The sequence below is a fragment of the Palaemon carinicauda genome, chromosome 5 (assembly GCF_036898095.1).
Source record: "Palaemon carinicauda isolate YSFRI2023 chromosome 5, ASM3689809v2, whole genome shotgun sequence".
Classification (NCBI taxonomy): Eukaryota; Metazoa; Arthropoda; class Malacostraca; order Decapoda; family Palaemonidae; genus Palaemon; species Palaemon carinicauda.
In genome coordinates this window covers 119,103,762-119,121,684 of record NC_090729.1, presented here as the reverse complement: position 1 = coordinate 119,121,684, position 17,923 = coordinate 119,103,762, and the positions used below count along the sequence as shown (strand labels likewise).

The 17,923-nt window shown below is 43.2% G+C and overlaps 1 protein-coding gene across 1 annotated transcript in view; it reads left to right on the top strand.

Annotated features, from left to right (window-relative positions):
• The window catches only part of LOC137641435 (kinetochore protein NDC80 homolog), a 71,193-nt gene that overhangs the window by 32,236 nt on the left and 21,034 nt on the right, over nt 1–17,923 (top strand). The window contains exons 5-7 of the mRNA XM_068373973.1: nt 9,662–9,870; nt 10,513–10,662; nt 12,121–12,246. Coding sequence (XP_068230074.1) covers nt 9,662–9,870; nt 10,513–10,662; nt 12,121–12,246 — 485 coding nt within the window. The remainder of the gene's footprint in view (nt 1–9,661; nt 9,871–10,512; nt 10,663–12,120; nt 12,247–17,923) is intronic.

Genomic DNA, 17,923 nt, shown 5'->3' with positions numbered 1-17,923 from the left:
TGTACTCAACAGCGCCATCTGTGGTCAGGTACTCAAGTACTTCTTGTCAACAAGAACTCAATTTTTCCTCTGTCGTGCCACCGGCTAGACCTACTTGGATACGCTGTTGATTCTGGAGTTATTGTTCACGATTTGGTGATGTATTTGCTCTAGAGTTTAGCCTTCGCTATTCAGGAAGCGTTATCATTAGCTTAGCAAGCTTTTGGAATTAATTTGATTTAATTATGGTGACGAAGAGAGTATGGACTCTCTTTCACTTTTAAATGGCCGACCCTTCCCTTAGACGGAAGTGTTGGTTTCGAAGAGAGTATAGACTCTCTTTCACTTTTTATAACCACCCTTCCCTTAGACGGAAGTGTGTTTAGGTTTTTGGTAATTTTGCTTAATTATTATTATTATTATTATTACTTACTAAGCTACAACCCTAGTTGGAAAAGCAGTATGCTATAAGCCCAGGGGCTCCAACAGGGAAAATAGCTCAGTGCGGAAAGGAAAAAAGGAAAATAAAATATTCTAAGAAGAGTAACAACAATAAATATCTCCTATATAAACTATAAAAACTTTAACAAAACAAGAGGAAGAGAAATAAGATAGGAGAGTGTGCTCGAGTGTACCCTCAAGCAAGAGAACTCTAACCCAAGACAGTGAAAGGCCATGGTACAAAGGCTATGGCACTACCCAAGACTAGAGAACAGTGGTTTGATTTTGGAGTGTCCTTCTCTTAGAAGAGCTGCTTACCATAGCTAAAGAGTCTCTTCTACCCTTACCAAGAGGAAAGTGGCACTGAACAAGTACAGTGCAGTAACCCCTTGGGTGATGAAGAATTGTTTGGTAATCTGTGTTGTCAGGTGTATGAGGATAGAGGAGAATATGTAAAGAATATGCCAGACTATTCAGTGTGTATGTAGGCAAAGGGAAAATGAACCGTAACCAGAGAGGAGGATCCAATGTAGTACTGTCTGGCCAGTCAAAAGACCCCATAACTCTCTAGCGGTAGTATCTCAACGGGTGGCTGGTGCCCTGGCCAACCTACTACCTACAAAGTTATAGATTTTTTTTTATATCTCTCTGCCATTTATAGGCCTCTTCGATTAACTTCCATTTATTATAAACTTATAAAAATTAATTTTTATGTTTGTTTATATGCGACCTTTCCTAATAGTAGGCGGTCCTTACTTGGAACCGAAGTTTATTAACATTGAGCCCGTCATATCGTTTTTCCTGTTAAGAATTTATGCTATTTTAATTTTAATGTTTTTGAAAGAATTTCTTTGATAGTCTCGTACTGTTTTCAAAGTTGAACTAACGTTTTGTTTAGTCTCCGCAGTTGTTGACGTTCAGAACGTTCAACTTGCGCTCTATCGTTACGATAGAGAGAGAGTATTTCACGGTTTCACGTTGCAGTAAGAGTAAACCGATTCTAGCGTTTCGTTCATTCTTTCTTAGCTTAAATGGTTTTAATTCTAATAAAGGAACTTTTTATTTGGGAAACCTTTCAGTTTTTTTCCTTTAACAAATAATATGTTTTAACGATATATATAATTGGGCTCACCTCTCAGGTTCTAAGTCAAGAGAGATAGAGAGAGAGATAGAGACGGAGGGAGAGAGAGGAGGATAAACGTTTCGTTCAAGCGGGTAACGTTGTTCTCGTTTTTTTTTTTTTTTTTTTTTTTTTTTTGCTCTTCTCCCTAGTCGCTATAGGGGAAGAAGGTAAAACGTTTCTAGAGTTTTATTCTTGTTCCCAGGCCTTATGCTGTGAGAGATTTTAAACGTAGTTTATTTGATCTAGTGTTTAGTCTCTTTTCCAGCCACTGAATTCTTTATCTTTCATTATGTTTTTCTGTTACATTGTAATACTGTTTTCGCAATTACTACCTTTTAATGAAGGATAGGATTGCGTGTTTCAGGTACAAACCACTTAAAGTTTCGAGTTCAGTGAAATAAGTGCAAACAGAAAATCAAAAGTGATAAAGTGATATGCGCAAAGTGTTTCAGTGTTGCGTTCGAGGGTTCGTCTGTTCGTGCCAGTTGTTCACCTAGTCCGATACCTCTTACAAGCTCCCAAGCCCAGGGGAGAAGTAATGTCGAAGGACTTATGGGTTCCACAGGCCTTGATCAACGAACAGACGTTTCCCTCGGTGGTTTCGGGTGTATCTACACACGTTGCCGACGTGATCACCCCACCCACACAAAGACGAGAGAGCCCATTTATTCCTCGTCTGCGGAAGAGGTTTCTCGCAGAAACCATGGACCAAATCTTGCAGCTTTTAAGTGCTAGTCGGTCCCTTCCGCGCAAGTCCAACGGCCTAGGTGTAGCCACTGGGTCAGTTCGGACTTGCTGCAGTACGACAACTGCACACCTCTCAAGAGAGGCAAGGTGGTACCGCAACAGGCAGTAACTCCGTCTGTTGCCGCACCAGCGGTTTTAGACCCTCAGTCACAACGGACAGTAGCTCCGTTTGTTGTTGTCTTTCATAGACCCTAGTGGTCCATGCTGCAGACTATACAGTCTCAGCTTGCTCCTTCATGCAGGAGTATCATGCTGGAAGGTTGACAATGCACCTGTTAACCTACAACCCGCCGAGGTTGTGCGCTCAGCAGATACTGCGGCTGCCTGCTCCCACCCTCCACCTGTGAGAGCTCCACCACCGATGCGCAGTCCACCCTGCCAGACGCATGTTCTTGCTGCACCATCTGCTAACATGCGTGAGCTACCGCATCAGCAGTGGGAAGGTTCTGTAGAGCTGCCGGGTTCCAGCACTATGCGGCATTCTCCGCAGCCCATGCAGCATGCTCTGCATACCTTACAGCATGCTCCGCATACCATGCAGCATGCTCTGCATACCTTACAGCATGCTCCGCATACCATGCAGCATGAGCCGCATACCTTACAGCATGCTCCGCATACCATACCGCATGCTCCTCAACCCACCGCAGCCCCTCCCACGCTCCAGCACTCTGCTTTTGTTGTTGCCAGCTCCCACACTCCGACTGCGGAGAAGGTTGACGATGCACCCGTGGGCCTACACCTCCCACGGTTGTGCGCCCGGCATGGCTTCCTGCTCTCACACTCTTGTTGTGAGAGCTCCTCCACCCATGCACAAGTCAACCCTGCCAGATGTATGATGACTCCCACACACAGAGCACTCCGTTGCCGTGCGTGAGCTATCACAAGCTGCCGTGTTTTGACACGGTGTGTCAGCCTCCGCAACACACTGTGGTTTCCGCCACTCGCCAGCAGCAAACTAGTCAGTCAGGAGTTGAGGCTTCCCCACACAACTTTGGTTGTTGCCAACTCACAAACTGTCATACAGTTACATGACGTTGCCTTCTGGTCTGCTACTTATACACCAGTGCTGTATGTCCTCACGCTCCTGTTGTGGTTGACAGTTCAGTTTTTGACAGTACACAGACTGTCAAGCAGTTTCATAACGTTGCCTTCTGGTCTGCTGCTTTTGCACCAGTGAAACCCTCACTGAGAGAACCTAGCTTTTCTCGGATATGGTTCCTGTAGATGAGAAAGTGCTGTTCTCCCTCCTTCTGATATTCCCTTGAGGACTCTGTCATTTGGAGAGGAGCCTTAAGCTGCTTAGCCTCCTATGGACTTTTATTTAAGCATAACATGCTTCCAGGGAGGGTAAATGGTTCCGCTTCAGTCGCTAACCCCGTCTGTTGCCACACCTGCTCCCATAGACCTTGAGCTTTGTTGCAAGACATGCAGTCCAAGCTTAGTCCTTGATAGAGGATTTTTTTTACGGAGTCAGTGTGTCACTGGGAAGACGTTCAACAACCAGCAGGTGACTTGTTGTGACGCAGTGCGGCAACCTCAGCAACCCGATAAGGAGTTGTCTGTACTACCCAGACAGTCTAGACAGTTTCGGGTTGTCGCTGTACTTCCTCGCTTCCCCATGGTTGACAGTTCACAGACTGTGCAGCAGTACCATGATCTTGTGTCCGGCTCCGTCAGACGACTGGCTTTTAAGAGCTCCCACAAGTCGTCGCTGTCTGGAGAATCTCAGATGGACTATGGATCTGACCAAGGAACTGGGCCTCCTGGTCAATTTAGAGAAGTCCCAGCTCGTCCCATCCCAGACCATTGTCTACCTGGGTATGGAGATTCAGAGTCGAGCTTTTCGGGCTTTTCCGTCGGCCCCAAGGATCATCCAAGCCCTAGAATGCATCCAGAGCATGCTGAGAAGGAACCGATGCTCAGTCAGGCAGTGGATGAGTCTAACAGGGACACTTTCATCGCTGGCCCTGTTCATCGAGTTAGGGAGACTCCACCTCCGCCCCCTTCAGTATCATCTAGCTGCTCACTGGATAAAGGACATGACGCTAGAGACGGTCTCAGTTCCTGTTTCCGAAGAGATGAGGTCTACTCTAACGTGGTGGAAGAACAGCTTTCTTCTCAAGGAAGGTCTACCTTTGGCTGTTCAGACCCCCGACCGCCGTCTCTTCTCGGACGCATCAGACACGGGCTGGGGTGCGACATTGGACGGACAGGAATGCTCGGGAACATGGAATCAGGAGCAAAGGACACTTCACATCAATTGCAAGGAGTTGTTGGCGGTTCATCTGGCCTTGATAAACTTCAAGTCCCTCCAGCTAAACAAGGTGGTGGAGGTGAACTCCGACAACACCACAGCCTTGGCTTACATCTCCAAGCAGGGAGGGACTCATTCGAGGAAGTTGTTCGAGATCGCAAGGGACCTCCTCATCTGGTCAAAAGATCGAAAGCTCACGCTGGTAACGAGGTTCATTCAGGGCGATATGAATGTCATGGCAGATCGCCTCAGCCGGAAGGGTCAGGTCATCCCCACAGAGTGGACCCTTCACAAGAATGTTTGCAGCAGACTTTGGGCCCTGTGGGGTCAGCCAACCATAGATCTGTTCGCTACCTCGATGACCAAGAGGCTCCCGTTGTATTGTTCTCCGATTCCAGACCCAGCAGCAGTTCACGTGGATGCTTTTCTGCTGGATTGGTCCCATCTCGACCTGTATGCATTCCCGCCGTTCAAGATTGTCAACAGGGTACTTCAGAAGTTCGCCTCTCACAAAGGGACACGGCTGACGTTGGTTGCTCCCCTCTGGCCCGCGAGAGAATGGTTCACAGAGGTACTGCAATGGCTGGTCGACGTTCCCAGGACTCTTCCTCTAAGAGTGGACCTTCTACGTCAACCTCACGTAAAGAAGGTACACCCAAACCTCCACGCTCTTCGTCTGACTGCCTTCAGACTATCGAAGGACTCTCAAGAGCTAGAGGCTTTTCGAAGGAGGCAGCCAGAGCGATTGCCAGAGCAAGGAGGACATCCACTCTCAGAGTCTATCAGTCTAAATGGGAAGTCTTCCGAAGCTGGTGCAAGGCCAATGCAGTTTCCTCAACCAGTACCACTGTAACCCAGATTGCTGACTTCCTGTTACATCTAAGGAACGTAAGATCCCTTTCAGCTCCTACGATCAAGGGTTACAGAAGTATGTTGGCAGCGGTTTTCCGCCACAGAGGCTTGGATCTTTCCACCAACAAAGATCTACAGGACCTCCTTAGGTCTTTTGAGACCTCAAAGGAACGTCGGTTGTCCACTCCAGGCTGGAATCTAGACGTGGTCCTAAGGTTCCGTATGTCATCAAGATTTGAACCTCTCCAATCAGCCTCTTTTAAGGACCTCACATTAAAAACTCTTTTCCTCGTGTGCTTGGCAACAGCTAAAAGAGTAAGTGAGATCCACGCCTTCAGCAGGAACATAGTTTTCACATCTGAAACGGCTACATGTTCCTTGCAGCTCGGTTTTTGGCTAAAAACGAGCTTCCTTCACGTCCTTGGCCTAAGTCGTTCGAGATCCCAAGCCTGTCCAACTTGGTGGGGAACGAACTGGAGAGAGTACTTTGCCCAGTTAGAGCTCTTAGGTACTATCTAAAAAGGTCAAAACCTTTACGAGGACAATCAGAAGCCTTATGGTGTGCTATCAAGAAGCCTTCTCTTCCAATGTCTAAGAACGCAGTTTCTTACCACATCAGGCTTCTGATTAGGGAAGCACATTCTCATCTGAAGGAAGAAGACCTTGCTTTGCTGAAGGTAAGGACACATGAAGTGAGAGCTGTGGCTACTTCAGTGGCCTTCAAACAGAACCGTTCTCTGCAGAGTGTTATGGATGCAACCTATTGGAGAAGCAAGTCAGTGTTCGCATCATTCTATCTCAAAGATGTCCAGTCTCTTTACGAGAACTGCTACACCCTGGGACCATTCGTAGCAGCGAGTGCAGTAGTAGGTGAGGGCTCAGCCACTACATTCCCATAATCCCATAACCTTTTTAACCTTTCTCTTGAATACTTTTTATGGGTTGTACGGTCGGCTAAGAAGCCTTCCGCATCCTTGTTGATTTGGCGGGTGGTCAATTCTTTCTTGAGAAGCGCCAAGGTTAGAGGTTGTGATGAGGTCCTTTAGTATGGGTTGCAGCCCTTTATACTTCAGCACCTAAGAGTCGTTCAGCATCCTAAGAGGACCGCTACGCTCAGTAAGGAAGACGTACTTAATAAAGGCAGAGTAATGGTTCAAGTCGACTTCCTTACCAGGTACTTATTTATTTTATGTTATTTTTGAATAACTAATAAAATGAAATACGGGATACTTAGCTTCTTTGTTAACATGTATGCTGGTCTCCACCCACCACCCTGGGTGTGAATCAGCTACATGATCGTCGGGTAAGATTAATATTGAAAAATGTTATTTTCATTAGTAAAATAAATTTTTGAATATACTTACCCGATGATCATGAATTAAAGAACCCGCCCTTCCTCCCCATAGAGAACCAGTGGACCGAGGAGAAAATTGAGTTCTTGTTGACAAGAAGTACTTGAGTACCTGACCACAGATGGCGCTGTTGAGTACACCCCCACATGGATAGCGATCGCTGGCGTATCCCGACCGTAGATTTCTGTCGGGCAACGGAGTTGACAGCTACATGATCATCGGGTAAGTATATTCAAAAATTTATTTTACTAATGAAAATAACATTTTTTGGAATATCTGTATGAGACAGATTGTTGAAAACTTCTTGAACATTTCGGTTTGAGTGTCTCTATCCTTCCCCATGTGCATTGCTGTATAAAGCTGCTTTCTATTTGCGCAAGGATGATAATGATAGGATAAGCAGTTGTTACCTCCGCCAACAAAGTTGGTAGGAGGTTGCGTTTTCACCCCTGATTGTGTGTGTGTGAACAGCTTCCTGGCCACAATTTTAATTGTAGAGTAATGAAACTTGCAGGGATTAACTGTTATGTAAAAAGTTGGAAATTATTAAATTTTGGAAGGTCACGGTCAAGCAAAATGTCCAATTCATGTAATCGGCCATAAGTTTGGACATGGTTGTAACATTAACTTCAAACTTGCTTCATTTTTGACTGTATGAAAATATACGCCAATTAATATGTCAAGGTCAAAGGTCATGGTTAAGGTCGAGAAATAAGCTGCCGCGGCAGGGGTCTGCACTGCACTCAATGCCCCTCTTTTTTTCTTTTGCTTTACAAACCCTTTGTTCAATTTTTCATACCACTTGGAATGGTGTGACGTTTGCCTAAAATGAAATCTGTGAAAACCAAATTTGTTTAGAATACAGTACACCATTCCTCACTTCTTTACTAGATGGAGCCTCCAACACAATCATAAATCCTATTGTTTTATTAGATTCTTATGATTAATTTCCCCATTGCTTTGAATGGTATTAGGACACTCTTGGGTTCTTATCTGGTTATGCCATTTTTCTTTTGCCTACATACACAGAATAGTCTGGCCTATTCTAGACACATCCTCTTTCCTCATACACTGGACAACACTAAGATAACTGAAAAATTCTTCATCACTCAAGGTCTCAACTACTGCACTGTACTTGTTCAGTGGCTATTTTCCACCTGGTAAGGGGGTGGAGTACCGTGGTTGAACGCCCTAAGAAGGGTCTTGGGCCAGATGAACTTTTAGATCTCTGAGGAAGGTTTGTCTACTCCCCTACCAGTTGATGTGTGACTGTGCATACAGAAGATGAGCCGCCCCATTTCAAGTCAGACATATGATGGCAATGGAGTCCAATGTCATGGCCGCATTCCAGGTGGTATTGTGGGTTGACTGGTGCTCATTCTGGTAGTGGACTTTGTCCAAGGTTGTCTACCCCAAAGAATGTGGTATTATTTTGTAGGTTGGTTCTCTCTGGAGAAAAAGCTATGACTTTCCTTTCTTACAGTTGTGCTGCAATCTAAGGAATAATGCTGTTAGCCAAGAGAGTATCGTAGCATCAAGGAACAGATTAGTGCTAGGTTCCCAAGTGCCCTTTTAGAAGAAGTACATTGAAACAGTGGTGGAAAGGTAGAGTACCGACAGCCAAGACTCCCTGAACTACTGCAGTATCCTTCTGGACCTTAGTGACTATGAAAGGAATGTGGCCATTCCATCAGTTTCATGTGCAAGTGATGCTCCTGCCTTCTCAAAACCTGGCATGAGCACAGCAGGTTCTTTGTACTAGAGGGAAACAGACTATTTTGCTGTTTTAGGGTCCCTCCCTGCTTAATAGTGGAAGAGTTTCTGGGGATGGTGAAATAGGTAGTCCACCTTTCTTATGGCCATAAGTCAGTGGATGCTTGTCCTACTATTTTGATAACAACAGTGACTGTGGATCCAGCTAATGAGAGTCCTTTGGTACTGTCACCCCGCTCCGTCCCCTCTTTTGACAATGGATCTTATTCCAGATATACCTTCATAGAAGTCATGAATGAAGAGTTTTCATGGGTCTATAGTTGACTCTTCTTGGTGAAGGAGGCGGCCTGGTTCTGCTTATATGGTTTATTCGAGACTGTATTCAAGATGGAAAAAAATATTATTATTATTATTGTTACTAGTCAAGCTACAACCCTAGTTGGAAAAGCAAGATGTATTCCATATTTCTTCGATCGGAGGAAAATTTCATGCTTTTGCTGGTCCTGAAGGACTCATGTTTTTAGATACCTGTCTAACAACCCTCTTGTAAGTATCTCTTGCTTCCTATCAACGGAGTAGTGCCTTAGTTCAAGGGCCTGTTCTTCGGATTTTCTACTGCTCACTGGGTATTATTTGTGTGTTCACCTTTGTGTCAGATAATGAGTCCCCGGGCAAAGCCAAAAGCCAGTATGGCTGGGACTTTTCCACCCTTCCTAAGGGTTGAGTCACCCATATTAAATAGCGTGGTTTGTATTTCAGTTACGGAACAAATGACAAATACGGAGATAATTTGTATTTTTCCTAACTATACAAACCTTAGCTATTTAATCAAACTTGCCCGCCAGCCCTATCCCCCGTGAAGTCCTACCTCTAAGCAAAGTGAGCTCACCACACAGGTGTGTGTGAGGGGTGGGGGAGGTAGCAAGCTACCCCTCCCTATCCCCCACTAACTAGCGATGGGGGTAGTAAACCCTCGTTAAAATTCTAATAGATCGTCATTTCAGCTACGCCGAAAGTAATACCCATATTAAATAGCTAAGGTTTGTATAGTTAGGAAAAATACAAATTATCTCCGTATTTGTCATTTCACTGATAATGGTGATGTTGCTATTCCATCTCTCTCTTCCTCAATGAATAAATGAAGGGTAATAATATGTAAAAATCCATATATGTAATGAATAATTCATCTTAATTTTTCAGTTGGATCTCGCCACACCTGGCCGTCTGTTTTAGCCATGATGGCGTGGATGATCGACATCCTTAGCATATACGATAACACGGATCCATTTTCGGCAGCGTATCCAACAGACTTCGATTTGGATTCGGCCATTAGAAACAAAAGAATCTTGAAATTCTTCGATATTTATAGTTGTGGAGGGGAGGAAGATGAAATTATGAAACAGTTCGAGGTATGTAAAATTATTACATGGTCAAGTTGTAATGAGATGATAACTTATGCTTAGGAATAGTTTTCGATGGTGTTTTAAGGTAAACCCATAACCTTAATTGGATTTACTGGCTGTGTTCTCTCTCTCTCTCTCTCTCTCTCTCTCTCTCTCTCTCTCTCTCTCTCTCTCTCTCTCTCTCTCTCTCTCTCTCTCTCTCTCTGACCAGGCTGACATGTCTTTTTATAGTTTATGACATATCTGTTTTTGACGTTGTTAATAGTTTATATAGGACATATCTGTTTTGACGTTGTTACTGTTTTCAGAATGATTTATTGTTAATTTATTCGCATCATTTATTTATTTCCTTATTTCCTTTCCTCACTGAGCTATTTTTCCTTATTGGAGCCCTTGGCCTTATAGCATCTTGCTTTTCCAACTAGGGTTGTAGCTTGGCTAGTAATAATAATAATAATAATAACAATAATACCACTTTAATTCTGTAATAAATACAGTATATTATACAATGTTACTTTTACTTTGAAATTTGATGTTATTCCTGCTCTTTTGCTCCTTCCCTATATAATTTTATTCCCATTTCTATTATTTTGGTCTGATTAAGGAATAAATCTTTTAATTAAATTTTTCATTTTCATCTTACTGCAGGAATACCACCACACCTTGGAAGAACTCTATGAAGTGCGGACACAGGACATGATTAATTTACAAGAGTATAATGAAAAGCTAGAGGAAGAAATCAACGTAGCTAATAGTGGTCCTGAGAGATTAGAGCAACTACAGCATCAGTACGAACAGGTATTTTATAACTACTATAATAGATACTACAGAAATCTTTTTTGCTGGTTATGCGTAAACATGTGGACGACAGTACTGTATCAAGTAAACATGTGGATGACAGTACTGTATCAAGTAAACATGTGGATGACAGTACTGTATCAAGTAAACATGTGGATGACAGTACTGTATCAAGTAAACATGTGGATGACAGTACTGTATCAAGTAAACATGTGGACGACAGTACTGTATCAAGTAAACATGTGGACGACAGTACTGTATCAAGTAAACATGTGGATGACATTATTGTATTAAGTGCTATTTGTAGTAGGATTATAGTTTTGGTGACTTTTTAGTATGTACTTGCTCAGGAATGCCTTTTTATTTTACTTCTAAAATTACTAAGGAAGGTTAAAGTATTGGGTCCCCTTTTACTCAGCATATAAAATGGTTTGTAGTAGGTAGCAGTGTGTCACTCATACCCTTTATACTAATCATCACTGATAGAATCTGTCATAATGAATTGATCAGATATGCTCATAAAATGGGGCCTTACTTTAACGGACACTTTGGCTGTATAGCCTATTTCATATGTGTAACTTACAACTTGAATTCACTCTAGAACTTTAGTCTGATATTCAATGTTAGTTTAGACTCATAGCGTAAAAGAATCTTCAGTTACTTGATACTGTCCTTTTAAATACTGTACCATAATTATGATAATTGAAATTAAAACCTATTTGTTACCTAAATAATTTGTTACAATGAAATTAACAAGGAAAAAGATGTGTATGGAATTATTAGACTAGGTGTTTGAGGAAAGGCTGAGAAAAGTTTTGGCTTTCTGCTCGAAAGATCAACAATAGAAGCCATTGTTCACGAGAGAATTACAGAAGCATCATTCTGAGAAAGAGATTGTACCATACATTTGTAAATCTTGGGAAGGTTTTACAGCTAAGTGACAAAAGTAATTACATGGGAATTACGAAGAACTCATCAAGTTTGAATTACCACTGTCAACCTTCAACTTCTTACCCGTACAAACGATAGTTAGAGGGTGGTATACATACATACTTTTACTATCGTAAGCTGTGGGGAATATGATAGTTGCTATTGCAGTCATAATGGCTGGTCTTAAGTTGAAGACCTAGTGGGAGGCAGATGACAGTATGAATACATTTAATGTAATCAATATTTTTTAGTACTGTATAATGTAAATTGATAATGTCTGCTGTACAGAATGTTTAGCTATTCATCCTTGTTACCACTTCCAGGTTAAAAGTCATTTATACAAACATAATAAAAGTATCCATGTGGAAAGATCTTTTGATATGTTTTATAGACCCCCTAAATTCATTTACCGAATTAAAATTTATTGTGGTACAATTAATCGCAATTAGCTTTAGATAATCTTATTTAAGATATATACTTTTACATTTCATACTTAGACAATAATGCTATGAGTTTGTTTCTCTCCAGATTTTGAGTGATAGAGAGAAGATGGAACATTATAAGAATGAAATTCAAGTACATCTAACTGCTAAGGAGACTGAAAAGGCACAACTTGAAGATAAGCTTGCAGAATATAGAACAGAGGCAGCCCAGGTAAGTTGCCAATGATTTTTAGCATCCAATTTTGTTAAGGTATTACAGTACATTAGAGTTCTCTTGCTTGAGGGTACACTCGGGCACACTATTCTATCTAATTTCTCTTCCTCTTGTTTTGTTGAAGTTTTTATAGTTTATATAGGAAATATTTCTTTTAATGTTGTTACTGTTCTTAATATTTTATTTATCCTTGTTTTCTTTCCTCACTGGTCTATTTTCCCTGTTGAGGCCCCTGGGCTTGTAGCATCGTGCTTTTCCAATTAGGGTTGTAGCTTGGCATTTAATAATAATAATAATACAGTACAAAGGCCCCAGATATGTCCTACTCCCATCTATTTATGGTGGTCTCTGTGCCAGTCTATACAGTAGTGGCAAATTTTCTAAGCTCTTCGATCCTTCGTCTTCTCTTTCTTCCCTTGCATCGTTTGCAACTTCTAGGGACCCATTCTGTTATTCTTTTTGTTCATTTATTATCTCTCATTCTCATTATGTCCTGGCCATGTCCATTACTTATCCTTACATGTTGTTAGAATATCCTCTACTTTAGGTTGCTCTCATATCCATGTTGCTCTTTTTCCTTCTCTTAGTGTTATTCCCATCATTATTCATTCCATAGTCGAGTTGTAAATGTAGAACAGTATATGGCAATTTGATTTGTATCCATTAGAGTTTTTACAAACTTGCAATGAAAAGATTGTAGATAATAAGTGGCAAGAAATAGAAAATGACCAGTGGATTGCAGTCTTCCTAAGAATACGACTTTAAATCCAACTAAGATGATTGGGGAGGTTAATTCAGCCTTAAATGACTAATTTCTATTGAGAATAATTTGGAGATTTTCATGTACAGTTTATAGTATGCCAAAGGGCTTTTTTTAAAAGTAAAATTAATGTATTGAATTATACATACATACATACATATACCAAGGCACTTCCCCCAATTTTGGGGGTAGCCGACATCAACAAAGAAACAAAAACAAAAAGGGGACCTCTACTCTCTACGTTCCTCCCAGCCTAACAAGGGACTCAACCGAGTTCAGCTGGTACTGCTAGGGTGCCACAGCCCAACCTCCCACATTATCCACCACAGATGGAGCTTCATAATGCTGAATCCCCTACTGCTGCTACCTCCGCGGTCATCTAAGGCATCGGAGGCAGCAGTGTTGAATTATATATTTTCAATATTTAACTTAGCCGGTGATTATATAGCTGCAACTCTGTTGCCCGACAGACAACTCTACGGTAAAAACTCGCCAGCGATCGCTACACAGGTTGCTGGTGTGCCCAACAGCGCCATCTGTCGTCCAGATACCCAGTACTCAATGTAAACAAAGACTCAATTTTCTCTCTGTCGAGCTATCGACAAGACGTACTTACTCGCTGTTGCTAAACTGGAGTTTTTTCACAACTAATTGGTGAAGTACTTTATTCTAGTTTTGAGCTTTCGCTATGCAGGTGTTTTATCTTCATCTTAAATCTTGAACTCGTTTTGGATAGATTTAATTATGGTGACAAAGAGAGTATGGACTTTCTTTCACTTTTAAATGGCCGACCCTTCCCTTAGACGGAAGTGTGTTTAGGCTTTTAGTAATTATATCACGTTATAGATTTTCCTCTATATATTTTATATCTCTCCGCCTTTATTAGGCCTCTTCGATTAACTTTCCAATTATTATAAACATATAAAAATAATTTTAATGTTTTGTTTATATAGACCTTTCCTGAGAGTAGGCGGTCCTAACTTGGAAACCGAAGTTAATCAACGTTGAGCCCTTTATATCGTAATTAGCTTTTAAAGAGCTAAGGATTTAAAACTTTTTAAATGTAATATTTTATGAAAGAATTTCTTTGATAGTCTTCGTACTGTTTTCAAAGATGAACTAACGTTTAGTTTATTTATGCTACGCAGTTGTTGACGTTCAGGACGTTCAACATGCGCTCTATCGTTACGATAGAGAGAGAGTGTATCACGGTTTCACTTTGCAGTAAGAGTAAATCGATTCTGACGTTTTGTTCATTCTTTCTTAGCTTAAATGTTTTAAATTCTATTTTAAAGGAACTTTTTATTTGAAAAACCTTTCAGTTTTTTCCTTTAGTCAAATAACATGTTTTTTTGACGAAATATAATTGGGCTCTTCTCTTAGGTGCGAAATCAAGAGAGAAAGAGAGAGAGAGATAGAGACGGAGGGAGAGAGAGGAGAGAAAACGTTCCGTTCAAGCGGGTAACGTTGTTCTCGGGTTACTCTCGTCCCTAGTCGCTGTACGGGGAGGAAGGATAAAACGTTTTAGTTTTTTATTCTCGTCCCCAGGCTATGTGCGGTGAGAGATTGAAAACGTAGTTATATGAACTGATTTTTTTTTTTTTTATCTTAAAATATGTTTTCTGTTTTTTGCTGGTATTAATGAGCTTGCATTATACGACTGATTTCGCAATTACTACCTTTTAATGAAGGGTAGAATTGCGTGTTTCAGGTAGAAATCAATAAAAGTTTCGATTTCAGTGAAATAAGTGCAAAACAGAAAATCGAAGTGATAAAGTGATATGCGCAAAGTGTTACAGTGTTGCGTCCGAGGGTTCGTCTGTTCGTGCCTGTCGTTCACCTAGTCCGGGACCTTTTACATGCTCCCAAGCCCAGGGGAGAAGTAATGTCAAACGACTTATGGGTTCGAGAGGCCTTGACCAACGAACAGACGTTTTCCCTCTATGGTATCGGGTGTATCTTACCAAGATCTCCCCTACGATAAGACGAGAGAGACGTTGTTTCTCCTCGTCATCCGTAGGCTTTTCGCATAAGAAACCTGTCACAAGGTTTCGAAGCCCTTAAGCGAAAGTCAGTCCTTTCAGGACAGGTCCAGCGTCCTGGTTACAACCATTAGGACAGCTCTGACCCTATGCAGTCATCGGATAACTGCTCGCCGCCTAACAAAAGCGTAACACAGACTCCGAGAGTCTTTTTTTGTAGGCAAAGTGTTGCGGTCACAGACGTTACCCTCGTCTCTTACCACAACCATTTCCGTTGATCCTTAATGGGTTGTATGGCAAGACATGCAGTATATGCTTGCCTCCCTTATGGAAGACTATTCTGCCGATTAGTCCGTTGAGTCTAGCCGTTTATCTCATCGATATCCTGGCTTTCAGCCAACCTAACGTTCCTTTGTGCTTACTGTTGACGTTGGCGTAGCTTAGTCACGTCAGTCAGGTTGTTTAGAACCACACTCGATGCGGTCTCGTGTGGTTTTTCAGCCGCATTTGGACGTTAGGCCACTTGCTGATGCTCCTGTTGACGTTCAGACGTTCACTAACAATCGGAGTTGACTTGTTTTGACGCTGTGCGTCAACCTCCGCATTCTAGAGTTGTTTTGACTGCTCAGTCTAGGCAGTCAAAGCAGTCTCGAGTGGACGCTGTGCGTCCTCACGCACCTGTTGTGGTTGACAGTTCAGTTGTTGACAGTTCACAGACTGTCAAGCAGTTACATGACGTTGCGTTCTGGTCCGCTACTAATGCACCAGTGAGTGTGGACTCTGCTTGTAAAGCATTGCCACCACGGTAGGTCTCTCCCTTGCTTGAGACTCAGCTTTTATCGGACAAGGTTCCTGTAGATGAGGAAGTTGCTGTTCCCCCTCCTACTGATATTCCCTTGAGGACTCTGTCAGATGGAGAGGAGCCTAAAGCTGCTTAGCCTCCTATGGACTTTAATTAAATCATGATGATTTTTTTAAGGATATTTGTCCGGATCTTTTTGTAACTGCTGCTCCTCGTTCGCCTAAACGTCAGAGCTTACACTAGGCCTAGCTACTTCGAAGCCGTTGTTTTTAAGCTAGTGCTCTCTCGCTCTCCTAGAGAGCTTTACGTTGGCTAGGCGACTGGTTTTTCACCAGGAGGAGTTTGGGGGATACAGCCTTTGCTTTCCCTTCTTTTAAACTGGTTTATAGAGCGAGAGTCTGATATGACACGAGAGAAGTTCTCGGCTTGGGAGTTCATGCCTCTGCCCAGATAGACTTCTCAATTCTCGTAGACTCTCCCTGGCGCCTGGCCAGGAGACGCTCCAAGTTGTTTACAGGTCAACTTCACAGCTGTTTTCGAGCCTTTGAAGTTTTGCTGTACAATTATGTCACGCATAACAAGGCTTTCAGGGATGGTAAACGGTACCGCCTCAGTCGCTAACCCCGTCTGTTGCCACACCTGCTCCCGTAGACCCTAAATGGGCTTTGCTGCAAGACATGCAGTCCAAGCTTGCGTCCTTGATAGAGGACTTTAATGCGGAGAAGGTTGCTACCGAACCTTCTGGCCAGCAACCTTCCAACCGGTCGGTTGTGCGCCCTGTTGACGCTGAGGTATCCTACTCGCGTCTGCCAGTTGAGGTGGTTCCTCCACCGATGCGACCCAGTGTGGGTTGCCAGCCGCACGTTGACGTTAAGCGACGCTCGGAGGTGGTTGTTGACGTTCAGGACGTTCAACAACCAGCAGAGGTGACTTGTTTTGACGCAGTGCGTCAACCTCAGCAACCCGGTAGGGTGTTGACTGCACAACCCAGACGGTCTAGACAGTCTCGGGTTGACGCTGTGCTTCCTCGCGCACCCATGGTTGTTGACAGTTCACAGACTGTGCAGCAGTTCCATGATATTGCGTCCGGCTCCGTCACGCATCCACCAGTGCGACCGGACTCAGCGAGCCAGACGTTGCCCACTCCGTTGCCGTTTCCTCATCAGTTTTCGGATGAGGAACCCTCTGATGAGGACGTTGCTGAACAACAAGACGATCAGCCCCCAGAATAGATCAAGCCCTGCTATCCATCCAGAAGATGCTGAAGAAGGAACGCTGCTCAGTCAGGCTGTGGATGAGTCTGGTAGGGACGCTGTCATCCGTGGAACAATTTGTGTCACTAGGAAGACTACACCTCCGTCCTCTTCAATACCATCTAGCTTTTCACTGGAAAAAGGACAAGACGCTAGAAGCGGTCTCGATCCCGGTTTCCGAAAAGATAAAGTCTTGTCTGACTTGGTGGAAGGATAATATCAACCTAAGAGAGGGTCTTCCCCTGGCTGTTCAGACTCCCAACCACGTTCTCTTCTCGGACGCATCGGACGTGGGCTGGGGCGCGACACTAGACGGTCGGGAATGCTCAGGACTGTGGAACTCGAGTCAGAGGAGCATGCATATCAACTGCAAGGAGCTGTTGGCAGTACATCTGGCCTTGAAAAGCTTCAAGTCTCTCCTTCGAGGCAAAGTGGGGGAAGTTAACTCGGACATCACCACGGCCTTGGCGTACATCTCCAAACAAGGAGGTACCCACTCACTGACGTTGTACGAGATCACAAGGGACCTGCTCATCTGGTCAAAAGGTCAAGACATCTCCCTAGTAACGAGGTTCATCCAAGGCAACTTGAACGTCATAGCAGATTGTCTCAGTCGGAAAGGGCAAGTAATTCCAACCGAATGGACCCTCCACAAGGACCATCCATAGATCTCTTTGCAACCTCGCTGACCAAGAGGCTTCCAATCTATTGCTCTCCAGTCCCGGACCCAGCAGCAATACATATAGATGCTTTCCTCCTAGATTGGTCACATCTGGATCTCTACGCATTCCCACCGTTCAAGATTGTCAACAAGGTACTGCAGAAGTTCGCCTCTCACGAAGGGACAAGGTTGACGTTAGTTGCTTCCCTCTGGCCC